At 43.0% G+C, this 21,486-nt stretch overlaps 4 protein-coding genes across 4 annotated transcripts; 2 read left to right on the forward strand and 2 right to left on the reverse strand.

Moving 5' to 3' along the window:
- The first annotated feature begins 3,638 nt into the window (after window positions 1-3,638).
- si:dkey-19b23.8 (low density lipoprotein receptor adapter protein 1) lies at window positions 3,639-7,607 on the forward strand. Its single transcript, XM_041031398.1, has 3 exons — window positions 3,639-3,900; window positions 5,615-6,349; window positions 6,528-7,607. Exons 1-3 carry the CDS (start codon window positions 3,885-3,887, stop codon window positions 6,611-6,613), a joined length of 837 nt encoding a protein of 278 aa, XP_040887332.1. The 5' UTR covers window positions 3,639-3,884; the 3' UTR covers window positions 6,614-7,607.
- A 1,182-nt stretch (window positions 7,608-8,789) lies between these two features.
- si:dkey-19b23.7 lies at window positions 8,790-11,117 on the reverse strand. Its single transcript, XM_041031813.1, has 8 exons — window positions 11,103-11,117; window positions 10,652-10,723; window positions 10,492-10,563; window positions 10,149-10,348; window positions 9,983-10,046; window positions 9,735-9,900; window positions 9,309-9,506; window positions 8,790-9,096 (listed from the first exon to the last, which is right to left on the reverse strand). Exons 1-8 carry the CDS (start codon window positions 11,115-11,117, stop codon window positions 8,987-8,989), a joined length of 897 nt encoding a protein of 298 aa, XP_040887747.1. The 3' UTR covers window positions 8,790-8,986.
- A 538-nt stretch (window positions 11,118-11,655) lies between these two features.
- On the reverse strand, window positions 11,656-17,431 carry man2b2 (mannosidase, alpha, class 2B, member 2). The gene is made up of 19 exons (XM_041031350.1): window positions 17,216-17,431; window positions 16,910-17,056; window positions 16,502-16,607; window positions 16,245-16,417; window positions 16,009-16,124; window positions 15,744-15,921; window positions 15,468-15,666; window positions 15,198-15,388; window positions 14,923-15,094; window positions 14,538-14,674; window positions 14,124-14,401; window positions 13,738-13,929; window positions 13,386-13,629; window positions 13,143-13,253; window positions 12,868-13,060; window positions 12,581-12,727; window positions 12,339-12,451; window positions 12,092-12,209; window positions 11,656-11,968 (listed from the first exon to the last, which is right to left on the reverse strand). The coding sequence occupies exons 1-19, from the start codon at window positions 17,348-17,350 to the stop codon at window positions 11,865-11,867; spliced, it is 3,054 nt and encodes a 1,017-aa protein (XP_040887284.1). The 5' UTR covers window positions 17,351-17,431; the 3' UTR covers window positions 11,656-11,864.
- Window positions 17,432-17,487: 56 nt separating this feature from the next.
- On the forward strand, window positions 17,488-19,278 carry smim20 (small integral membrane protein 20). Its single transcript, XM_041031351.1, has 3 exons — window positions 17,488-17,693; window positions 18,316-18,372; window positions 18,804-19,278. Exons 1-3 carry the CDS (start codon window positions 17,585-17,587, stop codon window positions 18,845-18,847), a joined length of 210 nt encoding a protein of 69 aa, XP_040887285.1. The 5' UTR covers window positions 17,488-17,584; the 3' UTR covers window positions 18,848-19,278.
- Window positions 19,279-21,486: the final 2,208 nt, after the last annotated feature.

Here is a 21,486-nt window from a genome sequence, read left to right on the forward strand (position 1 = left end):
CAAACAGTAAACAAAGGGCCGTGCATCAGCACCAGAAATTCCTGTACTTCCACAAAAACCAGCAGCTTGAGATGTAGATGTAGCGTAAACTCCAAACACACACAAGCACATAGGCTACTGTAGCAACATCCTGAGGAAATCGCCTCTCCCTTAAAGCTTTACTGCAACAAGGCATCAGAGCTTGGGCTGTGTGCGAGTTTAAATAGGTTTTTCAGTAACAATGAAACCCCTGTACAGATGTGAAACCTCTCAGACTGAATTCAGAATTCATGAGGTAGTTTAGAACTTCCACGTTATCAAATGTGGAAGCCACCCATTTCTTCTCTTTCACCTTCTTAAGTAATTTCCTCAGATTGGATTCCTCTGAATTTAGGCGAATAACAGGAAAACCTGACAATGAGGCCAGAAAATACAATGAACCTCCCACTGATGACTTTTCTTTTGAGTAACTGAGCCATTTCCTTTCATGATACCAGAGGCCTGTTGTACTTGTTAAGGAAGGTGTAACCAGGGAGTGGATAAATACTTGGATTTACACCCCTCATGATTGAATCTGATCACTTTCATTGGAAGAGTAGCTGTTGTCACGCGATTGAATTAAACCCATGGGAGTATGCAAACCGGCAATGGGGCTGTTCATGCTCAGTCTCTTACTGGTTTCCAAGAATATCAACATTCTTTATTATCTATATTCTTCAGAACACTAGTTATTTCATATTTGTGACACTGATGGTCCAGATGAACTTGTGATCACTACCATTATGTACAAGTGTGAGTTCTATAAGCCACTAAGTCACTGAAACATCAGCATGACATAAACAAAGAATTACTTGTGGTTTTCCATGAATGTACTTTGCCATGAAAAAGCAACATCATGCTCACAATCAAAAGTCACAGCGGCTCGAGATTGACAGACAAGTCAGTTATGCAACGCACCGCTGTTGCACTTACTAGACTTGAACTGACACTTAAACACACTTGTTATACAGGACACTTGTCATACCTTACACAGACAGAAAAAGAACGCCTATCATGTTCTCTATTGTAGTAAATATTTGAGAACAGTGCAGAGCTACCCATAAATCATTCCTGTTTTCATATCTCCACACCCCATCAAACTTCCTCTAACAAATGCCCAGCTGGAACATACTGTATGGGTGTGTGTGGTATTCAAGTAAATAACAACAAAAACTCGTGTGACCAGAAATGATGAGGTTGGGATAAAATGACAGTAGCAATCAATGCGTGATAAAATGTGAAAAGGCCACTTTAATGGTTTTGACAATGAATGAGGATGTTTGGTGCTCACGTACCTTTAACATGTTTTTTATTCCAGCTTTATTTTACCTGGAATTAATCTCATTTTAAAGATGACATTAAAGACAGTGACAATAATAGTTGTTGTCATCATGATATTTATTACGTTTTTCTAAAATGTTGCAGAGCCATAGCACAACCACATTAGCTGCAAGCTTTATGGGCATGGTGGTGCTTCGAGCTAAATGCCAATGCCATACTAACACTTACTATGATTATCAAATGAAGGTACACAAAATTCTTTTTATAGCTCTGCATGTGATGGTGCCAGGAACAGATTGCAATGTCCTTTTTGCTTCAATAGAACTCAGATATAACAAACTGGAATGCTGCCTTCATTGTTGACAAGCCTAGCCTCTGTAGATCCACATCAGTTCCTTTGACTGTGTAGCTCGTTTACAACGTCACAGTGATTGTGATATGAAATGCGGCATTTGATTTACAGCAGTTTAGAAAAAGAGAACTCGGTATAAAACACTGCCACAACTGGATGGCGGCTCATATAATGTCAGTTTACTTCCTAAATTTTCTGTTTGCCCTGCTTCCAAGAATAGCAGTGTTACATCCCAGTTTGTCTTCTGAAGACACTGTATGACAACCAGCACAGAGATCACAGTCCTGTGAATATGATAGCAACTCTTCCAAGCAGCAGAGTGTACCTGATAACTCAGTAAACCCGCTTCTCAGAACAGGCTTCTTTGAGATGCTTTGGTTCACTGGAGTTGGAGTAGCCTTCCTGTTTGGGTTAGTTATTGCCAGTCTTTAGTATAAATTGAAACTTGAGCCCATCAGCAAACATTTCATTTTCCCTTCTTCTGCTACTTGCTTGTCTTGTTAAAGGTACACTGCGATTGATTCCTTGAAATCCCCAAGCTGTGAACTGTGTTGACTTTGACCATTCAAGGAGCTTTTTTGTTATGAAGTGCAACATACCGCCCATTTTCTCTCACACCGCCTACTATAGTCAGAGACTGTCTTTCTTTCCCCTCATTAACTTGTAATCACCTGTACAGAGGGTTGTAAACTTGTTAGTTTCAGTCTTAAGTAGGGGTGAAGACATTTGAATTAATGGCTGCCAATTAGTTTCTGAACAATCGGGTGTGTCTGTAGCAGCCACACCCACAAATAACAATGTTTTGTAGCTGCAAAAAGTAAATGTGGCTTTCTATAAACACTGAAAACACATTTTAAGGGGGATTAAACCTGTATCCAAGTATTCTGCACTTTTCTGCTGTACTTGAATGTTGGTATATCTTTTGTCTGAACAGTGATTTGAAATATTACATTTGACATTTGTTTGCACTCGCTAAATGATTCTCTCAAATGAGCACACCAGCTATAGGCCACAAGCTCCAGAAGTGCAGCTGTGTCCCTGCTTATGCCACCGTTTGGATGCTGACTGTGTTCTTGCCGTCCGTTGTGAGATACGTAGGGAGGGCGGGTGCCTGTCTGAGATGGTCCATTATGTCACCGGTGCCCCAAGAATAGTTCCAGTGTGTCCTGCTAAGCACTGAGGCGAGTGTGACGTCCAGAACTTAACTGTTGTTGGGCCAAACCCAGAAGAAACAGGGGCCCTACTGTTTGCCCACATCAGGCACACCCAGCCCCACACACACACACACACACGCAGAAGCACAGACGCATACACACATGGAACCGTTTAAAGTTTTCCTCTGCCACTGTTCAACATGCCCCCAGAATAAACAGTTGAAGCAGATCTGAACCAGTGAGGCCAACGATCCCCATTAGAGAGGGGCTATGACGCAATGTGATGGTAATGAGAGGTAGTGGGTTTCAGATGTTTTCTCAGTATGGTGTTGCACACATGTTTAAATAAAGTTATGTGAAACTCTCAGTTGGAAAGGCATGGTTTCATGGGCCTGTGAAATGATGTAAGCTAATCTGTTGTAATGAATTGTCCACATTTTAAGTATAGATTCAAAGATATAATTATAAATATTAATTTTCAATACGCTCCTAATTAGTAGCAGAACAATTAGTAGATTAATTGGTCAATTAACAGAAAAACAAAGTTGACGAATAAGCATTTATTTAAAAACCAAATATGGCAAAAAAAAAAAAAAAAAGTTGTTTTAAAAGTTCGAGCTCATCAAATGTGAGGATCTGATGCTTTTCTGTGTTTGGTGTCACTGTATATTGAATATTTAGGTCAGTTTCTGCGTGTGTGTGATCGCTACTTCCCCACCTGCAGACCTTCCTCCGCCCACACCAACCAGCCTCCTCACTGCACAGACGCAAATGCTCGTCCACGTGTGTGACGAGCTCGAGCCTACGCGGTTTAAAACGGTTCTTCCGCGAGCTCTGTGATTCATTCACCTCATACACGCTGTGCAGAGAGAGGAGCGCATGTCTCCAGTCCGGTACATAAAGCGTCTCACTCCGTGTCCGTGTGCGTGCCGTTCATTTGCGTACGAGTGTCACCGAGTTCAGAGAACAACCTGAATTTTGTGTGAACGTGCTGGATAGTAAACCTCCACCTGTCCGGTGTGTTGGAAAAGATCACGGGACTCTGCGGTTCACCTGAGGCGCACGAGGACATCGTTTGCATGAAACTGTGCTCAGGTAAGGACACATTTTGGAAAAGTACAGGGGATAATTTGAATAGCACACCTCATGTTCAAGTGTTGTCACGATTCGTTCGTTGTTTATTATTGTTTATGCCTCTTGGCAATATCAAACGCTAAATGGTTTCTGACAACGTTCAGTAGTGTGGAGTTCTGTGGGACGCCCCGGAGCACGCCGAACCACGCTCTGAAATCTGTCAATTTCAGGTTATTTCGCTTATTCCTGAGATTATATGTCGAACATCGTGTGTTTAAGATGTTTTAAGTAATCACTAGCCTTTGGTAGTTAATTCGGCAAAAAAAAAAAAAACTCAAGCTTTCAAATATTGTTTGCCATTCCTCTATTGTTTTTCATTTTGGGGGAAGAAGGTTAGAAGATTAGGTTCTGTCTTGTAGGTTGCATCTTTGGATGTAGACTGAGTCGTTAATATAACCTCTTATTTGACTTTATGTTTAGTGGATTTTGTTTTTGCCACATATTTTGAATAAAGTGGTGGCCAAGAATGTAAATATAAGCAGAAATGTCTAAAAGGTAACAACAAGATGAACCTTCTGGATTTGACAGTGTTAGTTGTTTGTTTGTTTATATGAATTTGACGTACTTTAAGATCTTACTTGGGTGTAAATTTGGACTGTATGAAGTGACAGGGACCATCAGTATTGTACTTGGTTTAATTCAAAGAGGTGCTTTTGTGTAGGTGTGTTTGCAGGTGAATGCTGTGGTTTCAGCGCCTTTGCATGTTTGTAACCTACACATGTACATGTGCCTGTCCTGGGTCGTTCAAGACTCTAGGTCAACCTCTTTCTCTTTTGTTATGTGACACACTCTCAGAAGTATGCCATTGTTTGTGAGAGAAATATTTAGGGGGGGAATGCAAAGCTGCTTCCTGCACAGGGGGCTGACTAACAATGGCCATCACCTTGGAACAGTCGGCGGTTCTCTCTGCAAGTTGCTTCTGAGGGGGGAGCTAGGATGTTGAAAGAATGGCCAAGAAAAGAGAAAGGGGAAAAAATAAAGTGCAACACAATGGAGAACAGGCAGTTCTGTGAGTTTGTAGGATGGGAGACAATGGGGGGCCAGATGTGGTTGCATAAGACTTGAGTTAGCGAGGTCACAGAAGTCTTTAAGTCCTCCAGTAACTAACAGTATGGTGATGTGTTGTTTGTAATATTTAACGCGGGGTTGAGTTTAAAGAAGGCCTTGTACCTGTCTGATCGTCTTTTTGTCACCCACGTGTTAGAGTAACCTTCCATTTTATTTTGGCACATTTCCAGTTCCTTAGTGTGTTTGTATGTCTCCTAAGGGTTCACTGCTCTGAGGACAAACCCCAAGCCAAACCTGACAGTAAATATTTAATGGCTAGTGTCTGTGGTGAATAAGTGTTCCTCACTGAATGCGTCACTGATGTTACTGATCCTGTTTGGTGGCCTTTGTTTTTCCATGCTGCAGGACAAGTTGTGCTGACTGCATGTTTTTTTTTTCCCCCTCATCAAGGAGTTGTAAGCATGAGATTGCATAAAAAGTGTAGCAGTGAATAATTTCCTCATGCCTTAGAAAATCCTCGGTGGCCATACAGTCCATTTCACAATACAGTCTCTTCATTCACCTTATTTAACTCTGAACAAAGCTTGAGCATCTGTCTTGTTCAATTATTCATGCGTTCTTTCAAACGGATCCTTTAACGTCACTGTCTTCATCTGCCTCATTTCAGATAAAAGCGGTGGATGCAACTACGCTCCATTTATAGAAGAAAGGTGGAAGAGTGGGAGAAGCTCTGAAGAGGACCAGCTGACCACAGGCAGTTACACTTCAGCTAAAATTTCCTCCAAACCCAACCTGAAACGCATCATGTCTCTCAGCACTTTCCATCTCATGCAGACCCTCAAGAACTCTCCTGCTGCGTTACGTCGCCGCTTTCGCCGCGACCGCACAGAGTCTTTGTCCCATGGAGACCCTCTCTTCAAAGTCCACTACCTGGGCACAGAGAAAATCTTCTCTCTGGATCGAGAGCAGGCCCAGGATGCTATTAGCCACTTGCTAGAAGGTATTGCTAATGGGAAGAAGCTGAGCAAAGATCACGCCCTTGTGGTGCGCCCAAGATACGTTGAGGTCAAGGAGCTGAGTACAGGTCGGCAGCTCACGAAGACATATCTGCAGGACATTGCGTACTGTGCCGCTGATGCCAATCGGCCCAATGTCTTCCTGTACATCTGCAAGCATCATGGGCAGCAGCTGCAGTGTCGGGTGTTCTGGTGCAGCCGGGCAGAGCGGGCACGAGACATGACGGCCTGTCTGGCTCATTCCTTCCAGCGAGCGCTGAGTGACTGGCAGCAGGACGGCTCGGCCACGCTGACGGCAGGAGAGGTGAAGGGGAGACGTGTGGAGGAGTCGTCCAGCTCTCCCATCAACACAAAGAGTTCCACCCTGCCTGCCAGTCTGGGAAAAGGTGAGATGACAAGCCTGTAGAAGCTGAGGAAACTGAAGTAGGTAGTAGTAAATGAATAGCCTCACTAGGACACTCTAGAGTCAAAGTTGACGAAACTGGGCTGGTTGTGTGTTCATAATTAATATTTAAACACCAGTGTTTGCAGCTGCCAAGCTAACATAGCTTCTTTCTTTTTCAGTTCGCTGGAAGAAGAGAGGCTCTGTGTCTCGCAGCCCCATGAGGGCCATCACCAGAAGAGGATCTGCCTCTGACAGCTGGAACTGAACCCAGGCTTTAACCCCTCAAATGTGGGACCACACGAACCTAATGACAACCTCAAGGATGACAGCACTGAAGGGAGGGAGGGGAGTGATTACAAGACAGAAGGAAGGACAAAGGGGATGCAACTGGGAAGTTATTTAGACATAATGTATGAGGAATCTGCTTGTGAGAGGACGTTGCCATAATCAGTGAGTGTGTGGACTTGAAGGTTTGTGACGCAGCAAAGTTGTCTGTTGACTTTTGCAAGTGTAGCGTTCAGTGCAGCACAAGATGCTGTTGACAGCTTTCTTTGTTCACCTGTCAACATGCAGTGACCAGACTGATATTTCATTGGCTCTTTTTGGTTGGCTTGTATGTTTTTAAGGTGTCTACTTGATCCTGAAGCCACCGAAGGGTTTGGTCTGTGACATTTGCAGCTGACCATGATACTGGTTGTTGGCCAAATGATCCACAGGCAAAACTGGAAAAAGACGATGAGAGTTCTGATGTTTTTGAAGGCAGATTTTTTTTTTACTGACTTTTGTGACGGGTCATGTTGATTTTATTTTTTATGTTTGTTTTTTTTTTACCCTGTGGCACTAGCAAGTATGTTTCTCTTCACTTTTTCTCTCTGGATGGACAAAACCACACTTTTAAATCTATGTTGTGATAGTTTTGGTCAAGATTACACACTATAAGAAGACAAGATACAGAGAAAAATGCTGGCATGTCATACAAAAGTGAAGTAAATTTACTTTAGTCTGTAATGTACACAAATGCAGTAACGTACAGTTTCCAAATGTCCAGCTGTAAAATTTGAACACGTCACAGTTTAATCATTTCGTTCTGCATTTTAAGAGGCCACTTGCTGGTGACAAATTGTATGACAGGCCCAGCACCTGCATTGTAAATTAAAAATAGACATTTGCAGAACTTGCAGGGTCAACAAAATCCTCCCCTTGTGCACTACACTTAAAAAAAAAAAAAAAAAAAAAAAAAAAAAAAGAAAAACAGATCCTGACTGCGATAAATTATTTGCATTTATTTGGGGAAAAACACACTCAGCCATGACGTGCGAGTTTATTTGTGTCCGAACACTGGGAACACTGTGTTCCCATGTGGAGCCTCTGTGAGGAATGCAGGGCCATGCACCTGCATTCCAATAGAGAGGAAATCTGAGATGGAGAATCTTCTTAAAAGCCCCAAATTCTTCTCCATGTCCAACCATGACTTTGCATTTGGAGCAGCCTCATCAGCAGATGCTACCATGTGCTTTTAACTCCTCAAGCCCTCGACTTGTTCTCATTACCGTAGCCATAAAAGGTGCCCTAACTACTTAAGTCCATTTAAAGTGACGGTTATAGGCACTGATATGTGCAGTATTGCATAACATGCTCTCATGATGGCGATTTCTGTCTAAGGTTTACAAATGAGAGACATGAGGATTAGTGGTACGCCCCGAGGCTACCATTGAGTTCTCATTTTGGGTTTTCTGACCAAAGCTAAGCTAAGAGATGTTGCCTTTTTAACAGGAAAGCTGTGTTTTTGACTGACGTGCCACTCGGTTTTTATCTGCTAATTTTAACATTTTTGTACTCTTGATGTATCTTTTACAAACGGCACAACCCTCATCTCAGAAAAGGGGTTAAAAGTGCCTGCTCTAAGATATATTTTATCAATGTACTGTTTTGTCACTGTACATATTTAATTGAATATGTATTTTATGAATTATTAAACCTTTTTATAGAACATTTTTGTTTGTCTTTACATGTTCTCATGTTGCTGTAACTTTGAAGAAGACAAATATTTAACCAGCTTTGACTTCTGCAGCTTTGACCCTGATGAATGATTCTGTTTCCAGGATTGAACACTCAAGTTTTAAAATGTTATATTTGGCCTGATGAAAACAGCATTCTTGTCCAAAACTGTGTATGTGTATGTGTGTGGGAGAGGAAGAGATTGAGATTGAAGGGTTTGGGGGTGGCAGGGCAAGAGATTCAAAGAGGTCCTGGGATTTTTAATCTCAGTCATGTGACACATTTCCCAGGGTTATTTCTCCAGCGTTTTTACATTTCCAAAACATTTGATACATGTGACTACCTTTCAACCGACATAAAGATGCAGATACAACTCCTACTGGACAGTGCAGCCTTGAAACAAACAGGTTTTGTACAATGTGTACGCAATACGAGTACTGTGACGAGAGCTCTCTTCAGGAATTTTGTTCACACAGGTTACATAAATACTCATGAGTCACACCACAGCACAAAAATCATTAAAACACAATTACAGACAGTCTTTCACGTAAGTGACATCCCACATTATTAACCTATTTACTGTCTCTCTTTTTCTACCAAAGGTTAAAAGTGCGCTGAGGATATCTCATCTTGATGGGGATCAGTCCTGCACCGCTGGACCGATGCTTAGCCTGGAGGTCTCCCTGTGGCGCTGTAACTCCAGCAGGGATTGGACGTGGAGACGCCTCAGAGGCTTCACCTCCTCTACGACTGAAAGGAGAAAACCATGAGATCATCCAAAGCATGAGCTGTGGCAGCAAAGTGTTGAGTGGGAGAAAGGTTGTATGTCTCATCTCTGTGTAATGTAGCTAAACAGCATCACCTGCTGGCTTCAATAATAACATTAATGATGTTGTAATAAAATCACATTATGTACTGTAGCTTGAAAATACTGACACCAACTGTTGTGTGATTTTCTTTACCTTTGTCATAGTGCAGCTCGTCCCGGTTCCCGTAGACCACGTACATCTCCAGGAAGCTGAGGAGAGCGCCCGTGACGAGGAATCGGTCCGGGAGGGGAAGACTTTGGATGTAACGCATGTCCAGGGCGAAGGGGTTTGATGGAGACGGTACAGTGCACAGGCACACCAATTCACTGACGATGTCCCACACACGAATACCTAAAAAAAAGGACAGAAATCCAATCAGAACATAGAAATTCTTAAAAATAAACCACCTAGAGCTTTTTCCACAAACCTAATCCACACCAAACAGTAATCTCTCAGAAGGTTAAACTCAAGCAAAGACATCTGCATCTGATTTAGCTCATGGAAAATGGTGTAATTATTGAATCTGCGCAGTGAAACAATAACTTTCTCCTGTTTGGATTCCTCACATTGTTTCCATACCTCGTGTCTGCCAGTCCGCGATGGACTTGAGTTTCATGGGCGTGTCCTTGACCATTGAATCAGTGCCTCCTATGTTGACCAGGCGCTCGTGATTGGAGCGTATCCAGGCGTAAGGTCGGCCGTACTTCACATAGCCGGCTAATAAAAAAAGAGTGCAGTTCACCTCCTGTTGAGGGACAAAGTGGAGGTTGTGAGACAAGTAAAGAGTGAGACCTGTAAACAAAATCAAGACTGGCTGAAGCACTTACAGGTACTGCTATCTCTCTTTCACTAGGAGATGCTGGGAGAAGATGCTCCTCACTGCAGGGGTCCCTGAGAACACAGGAAGAGATCAACCGGTGTGTCTTATTTTTTTAAATTAATAGTTTGATCTAGAAAATGAAAAGAAAATGAAGTGAGAATGGCGTCAGTCACCTGGCAGTCTGTGGCTGAGTCTTGGTGTGTGTTTGCGGCTGCAGGTCTCGTGGGCCTGGAGGTTCCCCGGGCAGGGGAGAGCTGCTCCGACTGGCCAGGCTGGGGGAGCTGCTGCTGGGGGAGACATCGCTGCTGTTACAGCTGCTGGTGGAGGAGTAGGAGGAGGCTCTGGACACCACAAAGCCCGGGGAACGCCAACCCTGCAGGTCAGTATGGGTGAAGAAGAGGGAGGGTGGTGTTTATTGAGGCATCTTTCAAGTGCTGTTTGTTAAATGGTTATATTTTGTTTGAAACTCTTGTATGCATATATTCTATATACATGCACATGTCTACAGAAACTGACCAGATCCTCATTGACGACAGTCAGCAGCAACTCTTCTTTCCCTCTGAGCCAAGGCTGGAAGTATTTAAAGCCCTGTGAGGAAAACAGTATATTTGGCATAAGATTGCATATCACACTGAGTGTTCAATCTCCTCTGCATTCACTGCCAGTGTGGTCAAACCTGTAATGATCCAAGCAGAGCCAGGTCACTCAGGAAGTGCTGCAGTTTCCTCTTCTGCTCCCTCTCTCTTTTCTGTTCAAACACATACACAGAGACAAAGTATATTAATGTCACAGGCAAAGTATAAGTCAAACAACAGATAAACAAATAAATAAATATCCAACAGGCCTGAGCTAAAAAATCCGCCAGCACCTCAGGGAGCCTTATAGACGATGCAGCCCACCAGTATCCTCCCAGACTAGTATCCTAGCAACACGTGCAACGCCTCCTCACAGCATCCTGCATCTCTATTAGTAACAAAGACTTCATTCGTTATATTAAACGATGCAACTAAGGGACCGTGCACTTAACGCACTGCTCTTATAATAAACAACAACAACAAACGGGTGCGATCCTTATTCAGAGTCCTGCAGCTGATAACAGAGCCCATTATAAAGACAGCAGGACTCACACTGCCACTGCTCATCTTGATCCAAATTGCAGACAACGTCGTCTCCTTCCCAGGCGATCATGGCGTATTAAGCTGCTGCATGCCAACACTGGAAAACCCGCCTTCGTTTTCTGGCTGCGCCGATGCACAGACAGACCGAGGGTTTGTTCTCCTCGGGTGTTGCCTTTTGGTTTAATCGCTGTCAACTGCACCATGAGGTAGGGTGGGCAGTTGCTGCGTGAAGCCCCTAGCGGCCATTTTGGTAGACTGCCTCTTTATTTAAAGGAACTGACGTGATTACTCTCACATCCATATAAATTATATAGGAAGAAATTAGGAGTAATTTGGTAAATTTGGTAATTTGGTATGTTGGAAAAGCTTTTTTCCATCTTTCCATTTAAAACAAGTTCTCTTCTTAAGGAAACTTTTTCTTTCTCCTAATTATGGTAATGCTTTTGTTGGTGTTAGTCAGTTAGTGGCCATGTCTCCCCTGTACCCCACCATCAGATAAATTTTACTGTAGCGTAAGTTGGCTTCTGTGAGTGGAGTCAGACATCTGACACAGACATTTGAACAGAACAAAAATAATGACTTTATTCAGTAAGAGTCAACAGGGGCTCAAAGCGGGAATGTTCACACCTCATCAACACATCAGTGCCTCTTGACAAATCAACACAATGTGCAAAAAGAGCATTAATTAACAGTGTAGGTAAGGATCGATTCTTCAGAAGCGCTGTGATATTAAGCCTAAAGACTGGCTATCTTCACAGAAGACAGTTTGGCCTAAAAGTTACTGGAACCGAAGTGAACGAAGAAGGTCCTGATCTCTTTGGGTGAGATGGTGACGGTGAAAGTTTCTTCCCCACACGCCTGACACCTTTTGTTCTCTAAAAGAAGGAGAAACCAAGACAATGTGTGTAAAAGACAAGAAGCATCTATCAGTGTATGTTTGTTAAAACAGTGTGACCGAACATAATCATATTCTTCTTCTGATTGCAGCCCTTTCTCACTTGTTTCTAAGTTATCTGCAGTCTTCCACTTCCACCTCTGCAGACTGGTGATATCCCAGGTTCCGGTGAGAGAACGCTCCTCCAGCACTTTTACTTCCCCTATGCCCTGCAGAACATCCTGCGCATACAGGAAATGACCATTGAAGAAAAAGATTAAGTAAGTTCCATTTTAAAATGATGAAAGTCCAAGGATTTCCTCTTACACAACATTAACATGTAGAGTTTAAGCTGGATTCTTTATCAGTACCTTTAAGTTTATGGTGACTGGCTTTGAAAGCTCAGGATCTTCTCCCTCCTCAAACAGATGCATGATTCTCAAAAGGACCCGATCATAGTCCGGCTCCATGTGCAGATCCTTACCTAGATGCATGTCACACACACACACAAAATTACATAACTGAATCCTGCAGACAAACAAATGTCAGAATAGAAACACTAAATGTGACTGGACAGATTTTTGTGTGCCCAGTATTTTCTCCCTGACCTGACCTGAGTGTATGTGACTGAGGTGAACATCATGGTTAGAGCTGTAGTTCCATCCGGGGATACTGAGGCTGAGCAGGTGGAGGTTTGGCGGCAGAATGACTGAACGCACAGGAGAACTTCCTCTGGGCTCCTTTTCCTGCCGAGGCTTCTCTGAGTGCACAAGAGAGAACATAAAACATACATTAGTGAGGTTGTCAAAGTGCATTCAGAGTGAAAGAGGAAGGGACTTATGTATCACTACATATATATTTTCTATTATATATGTATATGTGTATATAACGAGCACTCACGAGGTTGGTCTATGGGCATGATGACGGGTCTGTGCTGCAGCTCTATTGCCTCCTTCTGGTAAAGGGTGGAGGTGGCACCGATGGAGCCCAGCACCATCCACAGGGTGGGCCTTACAACTGAACTGTCATTGAGGGTCAGGTTGTAGCCGAGGTTCCAGGCCAAGTTGTTCCAAAGGCGTCGATGGAGCATGACCTAGGGGTAAAACACAGGATGCTAACGTGTTTCTGTGTGAGTGGACAGTAACTGAGTGCGTGCTTGTGCTGCCTTTTTGTACCTCTAGTTGTCCATTGGCTTGGCTGGAAACACCGTGGGCTCTGTCACTGATGAGCACCAGTCTGCTCAGGTCATCCTCAATGTAGGCTGTCCGAACCATGGGGAAGTAGTTCTGCAAAACACGTTAATATGGATTATTTTACATATTAACTTACTTCAGCTCACTGTTATCAATTACAGAATTTAATTAATGAAAATGTCTTGCAGCTTAAATTTCAAGAATCTACTTTATTCGAGGACTTACTCTTGCTAAAGTGTTATTAGTGAACTTCCTGTATGGCCTCTTCATCATTTGATAGCCATTGTCATCTGTGTACAGGGTCCTGTTGTTGTGCAGGGCGGTGCTGGTCCTGAGGACAATTTCTGTGTTGAGATGGAGGGGGCCCAGCGAATAGGTCTGCTCCAGCCTGTGACACCGCAGCCCGGTCCCGAAACATTCTGGGACACGCGTGGTGATTGAGTAAGTGTAGTTTTTATCGTTTTCCTCCCTAAAGGATGCACCAAATTAATTTAGGAGAGTGAGTGGCACAATTAGGGCTGAGAAGAGACGAGCAGAATAACTCAACTAAAAGCAAAACAAACGTCCTTTTACCCACCTGTAGAAGTACTGCCTGATCTCAGACACAATCTTCCCAGGGATAATCTCCATTTCCACTGCCTTGTAGGCTCGCACGGCTGAACCGTTAGTGCTGAAGATGTAGTTATCTGAGATGGGCCCTGCTTGTACATCTCCATTTGCGTGGTACTCCCAGAAATCCTGAGTCATCCTTACTCTCCTTTTTTCTTTACTACCAAGGATGACAGAGAGGTCAAAGGTCAGAGAGTTACAATACGCACAAGAGGAAAGGATGAGTTTTTTTTTCACAAGACACAGACGTTAAAAATTGGAAATGAATGCACAATATCACTGTGATCAAATTATTTTGTAACGATGCTGAAACATATGTGATATGTGATAATATTTAATATTTTTATATCTTACAGATAAGTGATGCTGTGCAGTAGATTGGTGTCCTGGTCAAACATGAGCTTGTAACACTCATTCAGAACTGGAAGAAGCCTCCTCCCAGTTTTTGTCCACTCCTGGACGTGGCGTCTCTCGAACAGAACCCCTTTGGCTTCATAAGTCCAGCCACACTTGGGCCTCCCAGAGCATGGCTTGTCAGAGAACTTGATCAGGTATTTTCTATGCTGAAGGCCTCCCAGGTCCACCACGATAAAGAGATCATAGGTCACATTGGACTGTGCTGATCTCTGGATCTGTAACAGAAAGAGGTGGAGGATATTATTACAGCATATATTAAACAGATTTTCTGTTTCTGAAATGCAAAACAAATCAGGTCACACAAAATCGTATATGTATAATATAATATTTATTAAAAAAAAACAATAATACCTGTGCAAGCACAGGGTGTCCATCATCATCAAAGACGGCTGCAGTCGGGAAGGTTACTGTGACATTGATGATAGTGGTGATGTTCCACGCTAAAGGGTTGTAAACGATGACATGTTGCTCCAGAGTCTGATGAACACCTGCACGAGGAGATTAATTACCAGTTTATTTAAATGGTAACTTGAATGTTTGCTTGAATTAGAAGAGAAGAAAAGCTAGCTCACCCCAAAGTTACAAAATCTGCCTACCAGCACTTCTAAAAACTCACTAATTAACATGTTGTATGTTGTTTCCTTAATCCATAAACAAACAGACATATAAAAACTATTTATAATTTTAGGGGAAGTACTGCGCAAACACAGTAAGCTGCAATCCTCTTGCATAACACCTTTTCTGTGGTAGTGGCTGCTGAGGATTCTGGGGATGTCAAGGTTGTGGGGCAACAGAAAGAGTGCAGCGAGAAGTTCCTCCACTCCCATCATGGCCTGCATGAGATGCTGCAGGTACATGTCTGCCACCTTGGGAGACTCGGTGCCAGTGATACCATCATGGTGCTGAACCTATAAACATAATCCAAATAACATTTTGTGGTTTTGGAATTCTAAGTATTTACTTGTGTCCTTAACATGGACAAAAAGGAGTCCCAGCAGTTTGACAGTTTACCTCAGAGACAGCCCAGCGAAGCGCTCTCAGTTTGTCCAGAGCCCAGTCTTTAGCTACAGGTCCGTCAGGGAAGCTGATCCTGTACCGAGCGAAGAGAGTCTCAGCTGCGTGCAGCTGGGAACTAGCTTGCCGTGCCACTCCTTTCAAAACATTTCTGGAAGCATAAAATCCTGTCCATGCCTGGTGTGGTTCTAAGAAATAAAACACATTAGCCACAGTAGATGATAGAAGGTAATGCTTCATGTTATGTTTTAGGACAGAGACTCTCACCAGTGGAATATGGCAGAAAATCTTCGCTCCCCCGCAACTCCCAAACAAGATTGGATTGGTAGATGGCTTGGAAGTATTCACTTAAACTTGCATACTGGACTGTCACCCCAAACTCTTTGCTGTTCTGGTTGATGTACTTTATTAAAGGATCCATGTTGTTGAACTGTACAGACGAGTTGTAGAATTGTTTGTCACAGCCCTGAAACACAAGGAGCAAACAAATATTTAGCTGGATTTAATGCTAAATAAAATGATCCAGAGTTTCAATTTACTCACCCATGGCCAGAGCACATGGTTAGTCCTAAACCATGCTGCCCTCTGCTTGATGTTCTCCACCATGGTCTGTGCGTAGGCGTGTACTGTTTCCTTAGTGACAGGCAGGCTCATATTGGGGTAGACTCCATCTTTAGGTGGGTCTGGGAACAAGGCAACTCCATTCCAGTAGAAACCAGAGCTGCGAACAAAATGTTTTTGACACAAACACTGAAAGTGCAGTAGAAACAGAAATAGGGAATATTATATGAGTCCAAACATCTTCTACCTGTTTGAGAATGGCACGTGGGATGGAGTGCAATAACTAAACTGGTCCATAGTGTGAGTGAAAATCTGCTGCTTCTCTTTTAGAGAGGGAGAGCCTCTCCATACAAACTGTAGTTTCTGTACAAAAAAAAATAAACGACATGTTTGTCTATTTTTCTTAATTATATCCACCACTGATTTATAGTAAGCAAGATCTAGCCATGATTGTTGTATTTAGACTAAGGCACCAATGAATACCTTCTCCTTCTGCATGGTGTCTTTGAGGTCATAGTCAATGCGTGAGATGAGGTGGGCATTGAAACCTGCCAGGGCAAACAGGACCGGCGTGGTGGCAGAGGCTCCAAATGGATCCACGTGCCAAGAGAACTGAGGACGTACCCCGAATGTCTCATAGAGAAAACCATGTCCCTCTGAAACAGCAGGGAGGTTCTGGGTTACTACATATGTCGTCACTGGAATTGCGGGTTACAGAGGCAGGAAACGTGTAGTATCACCTGTCATTTGCAGTATCTCATCGTCTAGATCAGTTACAGCCTCGTCGTGCATCACCTGGCCCCCGATGATGAACTCAAGTCTACCTTCTTTTACAAGCTGTCGCACCTACAAAACCAACCAAACCATAACACGTTAATTATTCACTGTGCATGTGAGGGGTGACGCCACTGATTGTAAACATCAAGATCAGTTCAGAAGTACTCAGCTTGTAAAAACCAGGATGTCTTGACCTCCGTTGCTCTGATTTTGACTATTCTTTTTGCTGTCTCTTGCAAATCCCCAAACTTTATGAAAGTGCAATACAGGAGTGTCCCTTTAAAAAAGTCCATAGCTTAGAGGTGATTTATTAAGAGTGTACAGCATTATTTTATGTTATTACAGAGTAGTGACCCATCACACATCCTTACTTGTCTCTTATGGGTGTTTGTGGCCACAGTGTCCCACCACAGTCGAAAGAACTCCTGCTCCACAGCAATGAACCGGCGGTCTTTAGCCTTTGACAGCTCCTCAGTCACACTGGTGTATACATTGGCTGCATAGGCGTGCATACTCTCCTATTGAAAATACATACTCAAATTCATATTTACAGAGAAAATACACATTTATCCACATTATATGGGTTATAGTAGTTAGGTGAAAGGATGGTGTTAGGCTGTACAATATATACTTGAGAAGTCTAACATCTTATTAGAACTTTAGACGCAGATACCTACCTGAATAGTGTACACCCAGCCAACATCCATGTGACTGTGAGGAATTACAAATGTCTGAATTGGCTCGTTTTCCCCTGTAACTCCATATGAGTAAAAGTAACAAAGCACAAGCACAGTAACGGCTATGACTGCCATCTTCTTAGCCCATAAAGGAGAAGAGGCGTTAGATAACTTCTAAAATCTTCTTCCTTGTTTTTATTGTGCTGCAGCATGTGATTCTGACGAATCAAATATTTTCATAACGGAAGCCCAGACGTATCAAACCGGTTAAAGACCGCCGGTGACCCATACCCCGGAAGTAATCGTTGTAAACACCGTGCACGTTTGGAGGTGAAAGCGTATCCTCCCGTTAAAAAAAAAAAAAAAAACATGTCAAAAAACACGAGAATCGCATTAGTATTCGGGGGGTTTATAACGGCGGTTGCCGCAGCGTTTTACCCCATATTCTTCTACCCGCTCACGCACAAAGAGGAGTACAGTAAGTGGCTTAAAGCTTTCCTTCAGTTTCAGTTACACAAGCAGGCGTTTCCAGTGTCCAGCCTAATGTCATTTAGTATGCTGCTTCGTGTAAAGTTTTCAGCGTTGTGCTAATTGTTGCCCGTGTTGCTTTACTTAAGCTAAACATAAACTAAGCTAATGGTTTTAGCTAGGTGACGCTGGCTAATATGATGTTGGGCGCTGGCAAACGTTTAGGTTTAGCTAACTAACCTCTGTTATCTGGCTGTTAATTTAAGTGTTGTCCCAGCTAGCAACATAAGTTTCTCGCTGCGCACCGAGAGGTTTCCTTCCTTTCCACTTTCCCAAAACCATAAATATGTTGTTAAATCTACTAAGACAAAGATAGAATGATGCCAGGAAAATACATTAAGCTAAATAGTTGTGGTTTCAGCATGTGTCTGGCCAGCACAGATGGAAAAGCTACATTCAGGACATACAGTGAAACTGTGGATAGACTTATTCTAGAGTTGCTGACAGTTTAGACAAAAGAGAACAATAAAGACTGATGATAACCAGCTGCAAGGTGAAAATCTTGTTTATGACATTGATTTTGGCCACAGAAGTCTTTCTCTAAATGTGCTGTTCTTTTCTGTCTTTGCTAGGAGAAGTGCAAAAGGTGAACCGGGCAGGAATCAACCAGGCAGATGTTCAACCCGCCGGTAAGCGCACATAGCATACTTGAACAGGGGGTTGGTTTTGTCACTGCAGTATATTTATAGTTCACTTGGTATATTTGTTTACAAGGTTTCAGTCTACATGACAGGTATATTGTATACTTGATAAAGGTCATGTAGACTGAAATGTTTACAGGATGTCTTATGCATATGTCTGTCCTTCACAGAAGGACTGGCTCCATGGAGTTCTGTTTCCTTTTTGTTTTGTATGATGCCATCTTTGAACATGTCATGTTTGGTTTACTTACTTAGCATCAGACAGGATGATTTTAATATTCATATTCATCATATTTGACTCCCTCCAAGATCAAGCAAAAATATACTGAATGAGATATGTTGGTCAGAGCAGAGCCTCATCGGTTCTCTGACATCACCCGTTCCTTACTGACCCTTTCTATTTCTTTTTTTCCCCAAAGGTGTGAAGATATGGTCCGATCCGTTCAAGGCTGCCGGCAAATGAAGACCAGTGACTCCTGACCATCACTAATTCCAGATGCTGATGGCGAGCTGCTTTTTTGACGAGTGCTTGGTGTGCGCGTGAGTGAACGAATGATTTCCAGAATTTGTTTGGTTGTTGAGTGATTCCTTATCCTATAAATAAAGTTTAAAGTTCTAAAAACTTAAACATGATTTCAGACTACTGTAATATATTTTGTTTAAAGGCAAAAAAAGAGGGCACAAATGTGCTTTCTACCCCCAGTTCACCTGACATGCTGGTTGTCATTTGTCCACAAGGGGGCACACCATGCCTGCCTATTAAAACAGAAAGCATTGAACTGTGTTGATTTGTTTGTGCATCTAAGATATTTTGGAAAAACGTTTGTATTTCCAAAAATCTTGCTCTGGTATGCAGCCTGTAGGAAATTATAATAAAATACAGTGGTTTGTTTACTCGTCCCATTTACAAGAATCTCTTTTGACATTTTATTTTGATTTAGTTGACGCGAGAGTCATAAAAACGGTTCAGCAGATGAGGGACAATGTCCAGTAATGTGCAGCATCATCTTCCAAAATGGAAACAGTAGAGACAGAGTTATTCCAGGACACATCACTCTAAATTATCATTTCCCCGCCACAGACACAGGGTTTAACTGTTGCTCGGCTTTTTAAATGGCATGTGACTTTAGCTGCGTTTTCCTCATAGGCTGAAAGGACGGGGCAGAGCTCCACGGTCGTCTTGTTCAAAATCCTACTCGATGTGATCCAGACTCCCTTTACGAGTCCATGGGTGCTGTAAAAGCGGAGGATTCCAAAACTACCATTTTTTTCCCTGTACTTTTGTGGTTTCCTGACATTGACCAGCATCCCCTTTCAGAGTTTGGTCCATCAAAGTCCTTTTGGAGGAAAGATAGATTAAGAAAGAGCTAAAGCATGTGTTTATGGTCCTTCAGAGATGGTGCATTTTTAAAGTTGCCCTTAAATCTTTCACAGTCCTCGATGTAGCCTGTACTTTCGGACTTTTAGGACCATTCGTGAGGCCCACTGCCAGAAAAACCGACTGCACGGGCCAGCAACGGCCACTCTCCTTCTCAACCCCCCAATCAACAAGCCCCATTGTTTATGAGAGGTTGTTATTGTTGGGCTGCATTCAGAAACAAGAGAAAACTCAAGAGCCCGGCTGTGCAGAGGCGTCCAAAGTAAAGAGAGCAAGGGGTGAGGGGGTGGTTAAGGAAAAACGAAAAGCAGAAATTCCTCTCATTCCCCGCTGGTGTTTTCCAGATTCCTCAAGCGACAGCTCCTCGGCTGTGTGAGTGAAGTAAGCAACCAGAGGGGAAATTGAAGCGAACGGCGAGAGGAAGAGAACCGCATTCTTGAGGGGACGCGTCACCTACACACAGAATAGAAAGACACTCAATCTCTGTTACTTTGCCTGGCAAAGTATGTAACAGGTTGTGCAGCGTGGCCCACAGTTTTTTAGTCTTGCCTTGCCGTGAATCGGTGTTTGAATCACTATGACACTCCACGTCAGACACGCACTTTCTCCTTCTGTCTGTCTTTTCTGAAGCAGGCCTGAAGTCTGCACCAGGCTTTTATAGTCCTGTGTTGTCTACTAGTCTTTATGCAGCCCTTGTCCCATTCAGCTGAATATATGGATGGACACCCATCGCTATAAAGCATTCAATAGGGTCACAGCGCACTATGAACCAACATGAACTCAACAATGTCGCCTCTGCAGCACTTTTACTATCCTACTATTAACCCATCACACAAATCTCTCTCAGCTATTGAGGAGGTTTTGGAGAGTGGTGGCACGTCGTCGCTCTGAGCAGTTTGTTAGGCGTGTGTTCAAGAGCAGCAGATAATTGGCCAAGGTTTCTAACTAATTGTCATGGGAACCGGGGGTTGACAGACAGGCCACGGGGTTGGAGAAACAGCAGAGAGCGTTCGGGAAGGGGCGGGATGGCATGTAAAATACGAGCAAACGCCTCGCTCGTACTATGTCAAGTGTGGAAAATAGAAACAGAAAATAACAAGCTAACAAAAACAAGAACTTTGTAGACCGCCAAAGAGCCTCTTGATGACACACTCAGTAATTGGGAACAGAACTGTGGTATTCATTTACAGCTAAGGGGGGGCGGGGGGTTTCTTTTTGTTGTTGTTGTTTACATGCAAGAACACAATTAATGAATGAGGTGCATGAAAGGATATCCCGCATTAAGGTGAAGAAGTGAACTCAACATAAACATAAAATACAACCCATTTTTCACTTTTGCAGGCAGAGATACACTCTGACCTAAAACTGAAGCCCTCAAAACCGGATGCAGTACAGAACTGATTTCTTTGCAATGCATGTGCAGGGGTCCAAGACACACATGCATTCTGCGTCTGAATGATGCAGGACATTTACAGTATATTGCATGGGGGTCACTAAAGCAATGAGGATTTCCCCCAAAAAAACAAAAAAGAATATTGCTGATTATCACATAAAAACAAATTCAGCAAACACACACAGAGTTGATTTTCTCCCACACAGCAAACAAGAGTCTCCATTTCACATCTCAAATATGCTGCTTAGCCTTGTAAAACAATGTACCAGAGTGCTGTCCACATTCTTGGGTCAGCAGGCGCACGGCTGTGGAAACAGATAGTATAAGTCTG

Source organism: Toxotes jaculatrix, chromosome 23, assembly GCF_017976425.1.
Source record: "Toxotes jaculatrix isolate fToxJac2 chromosome 23, fToxJac2.pri, whole genome shotgun sequence".
Lineage (NCBI taxonomy): Eukaryota > Metazoa > Chordata > Actinopteri > Toxotidae > Toxotes > Toxotes jaculatrix.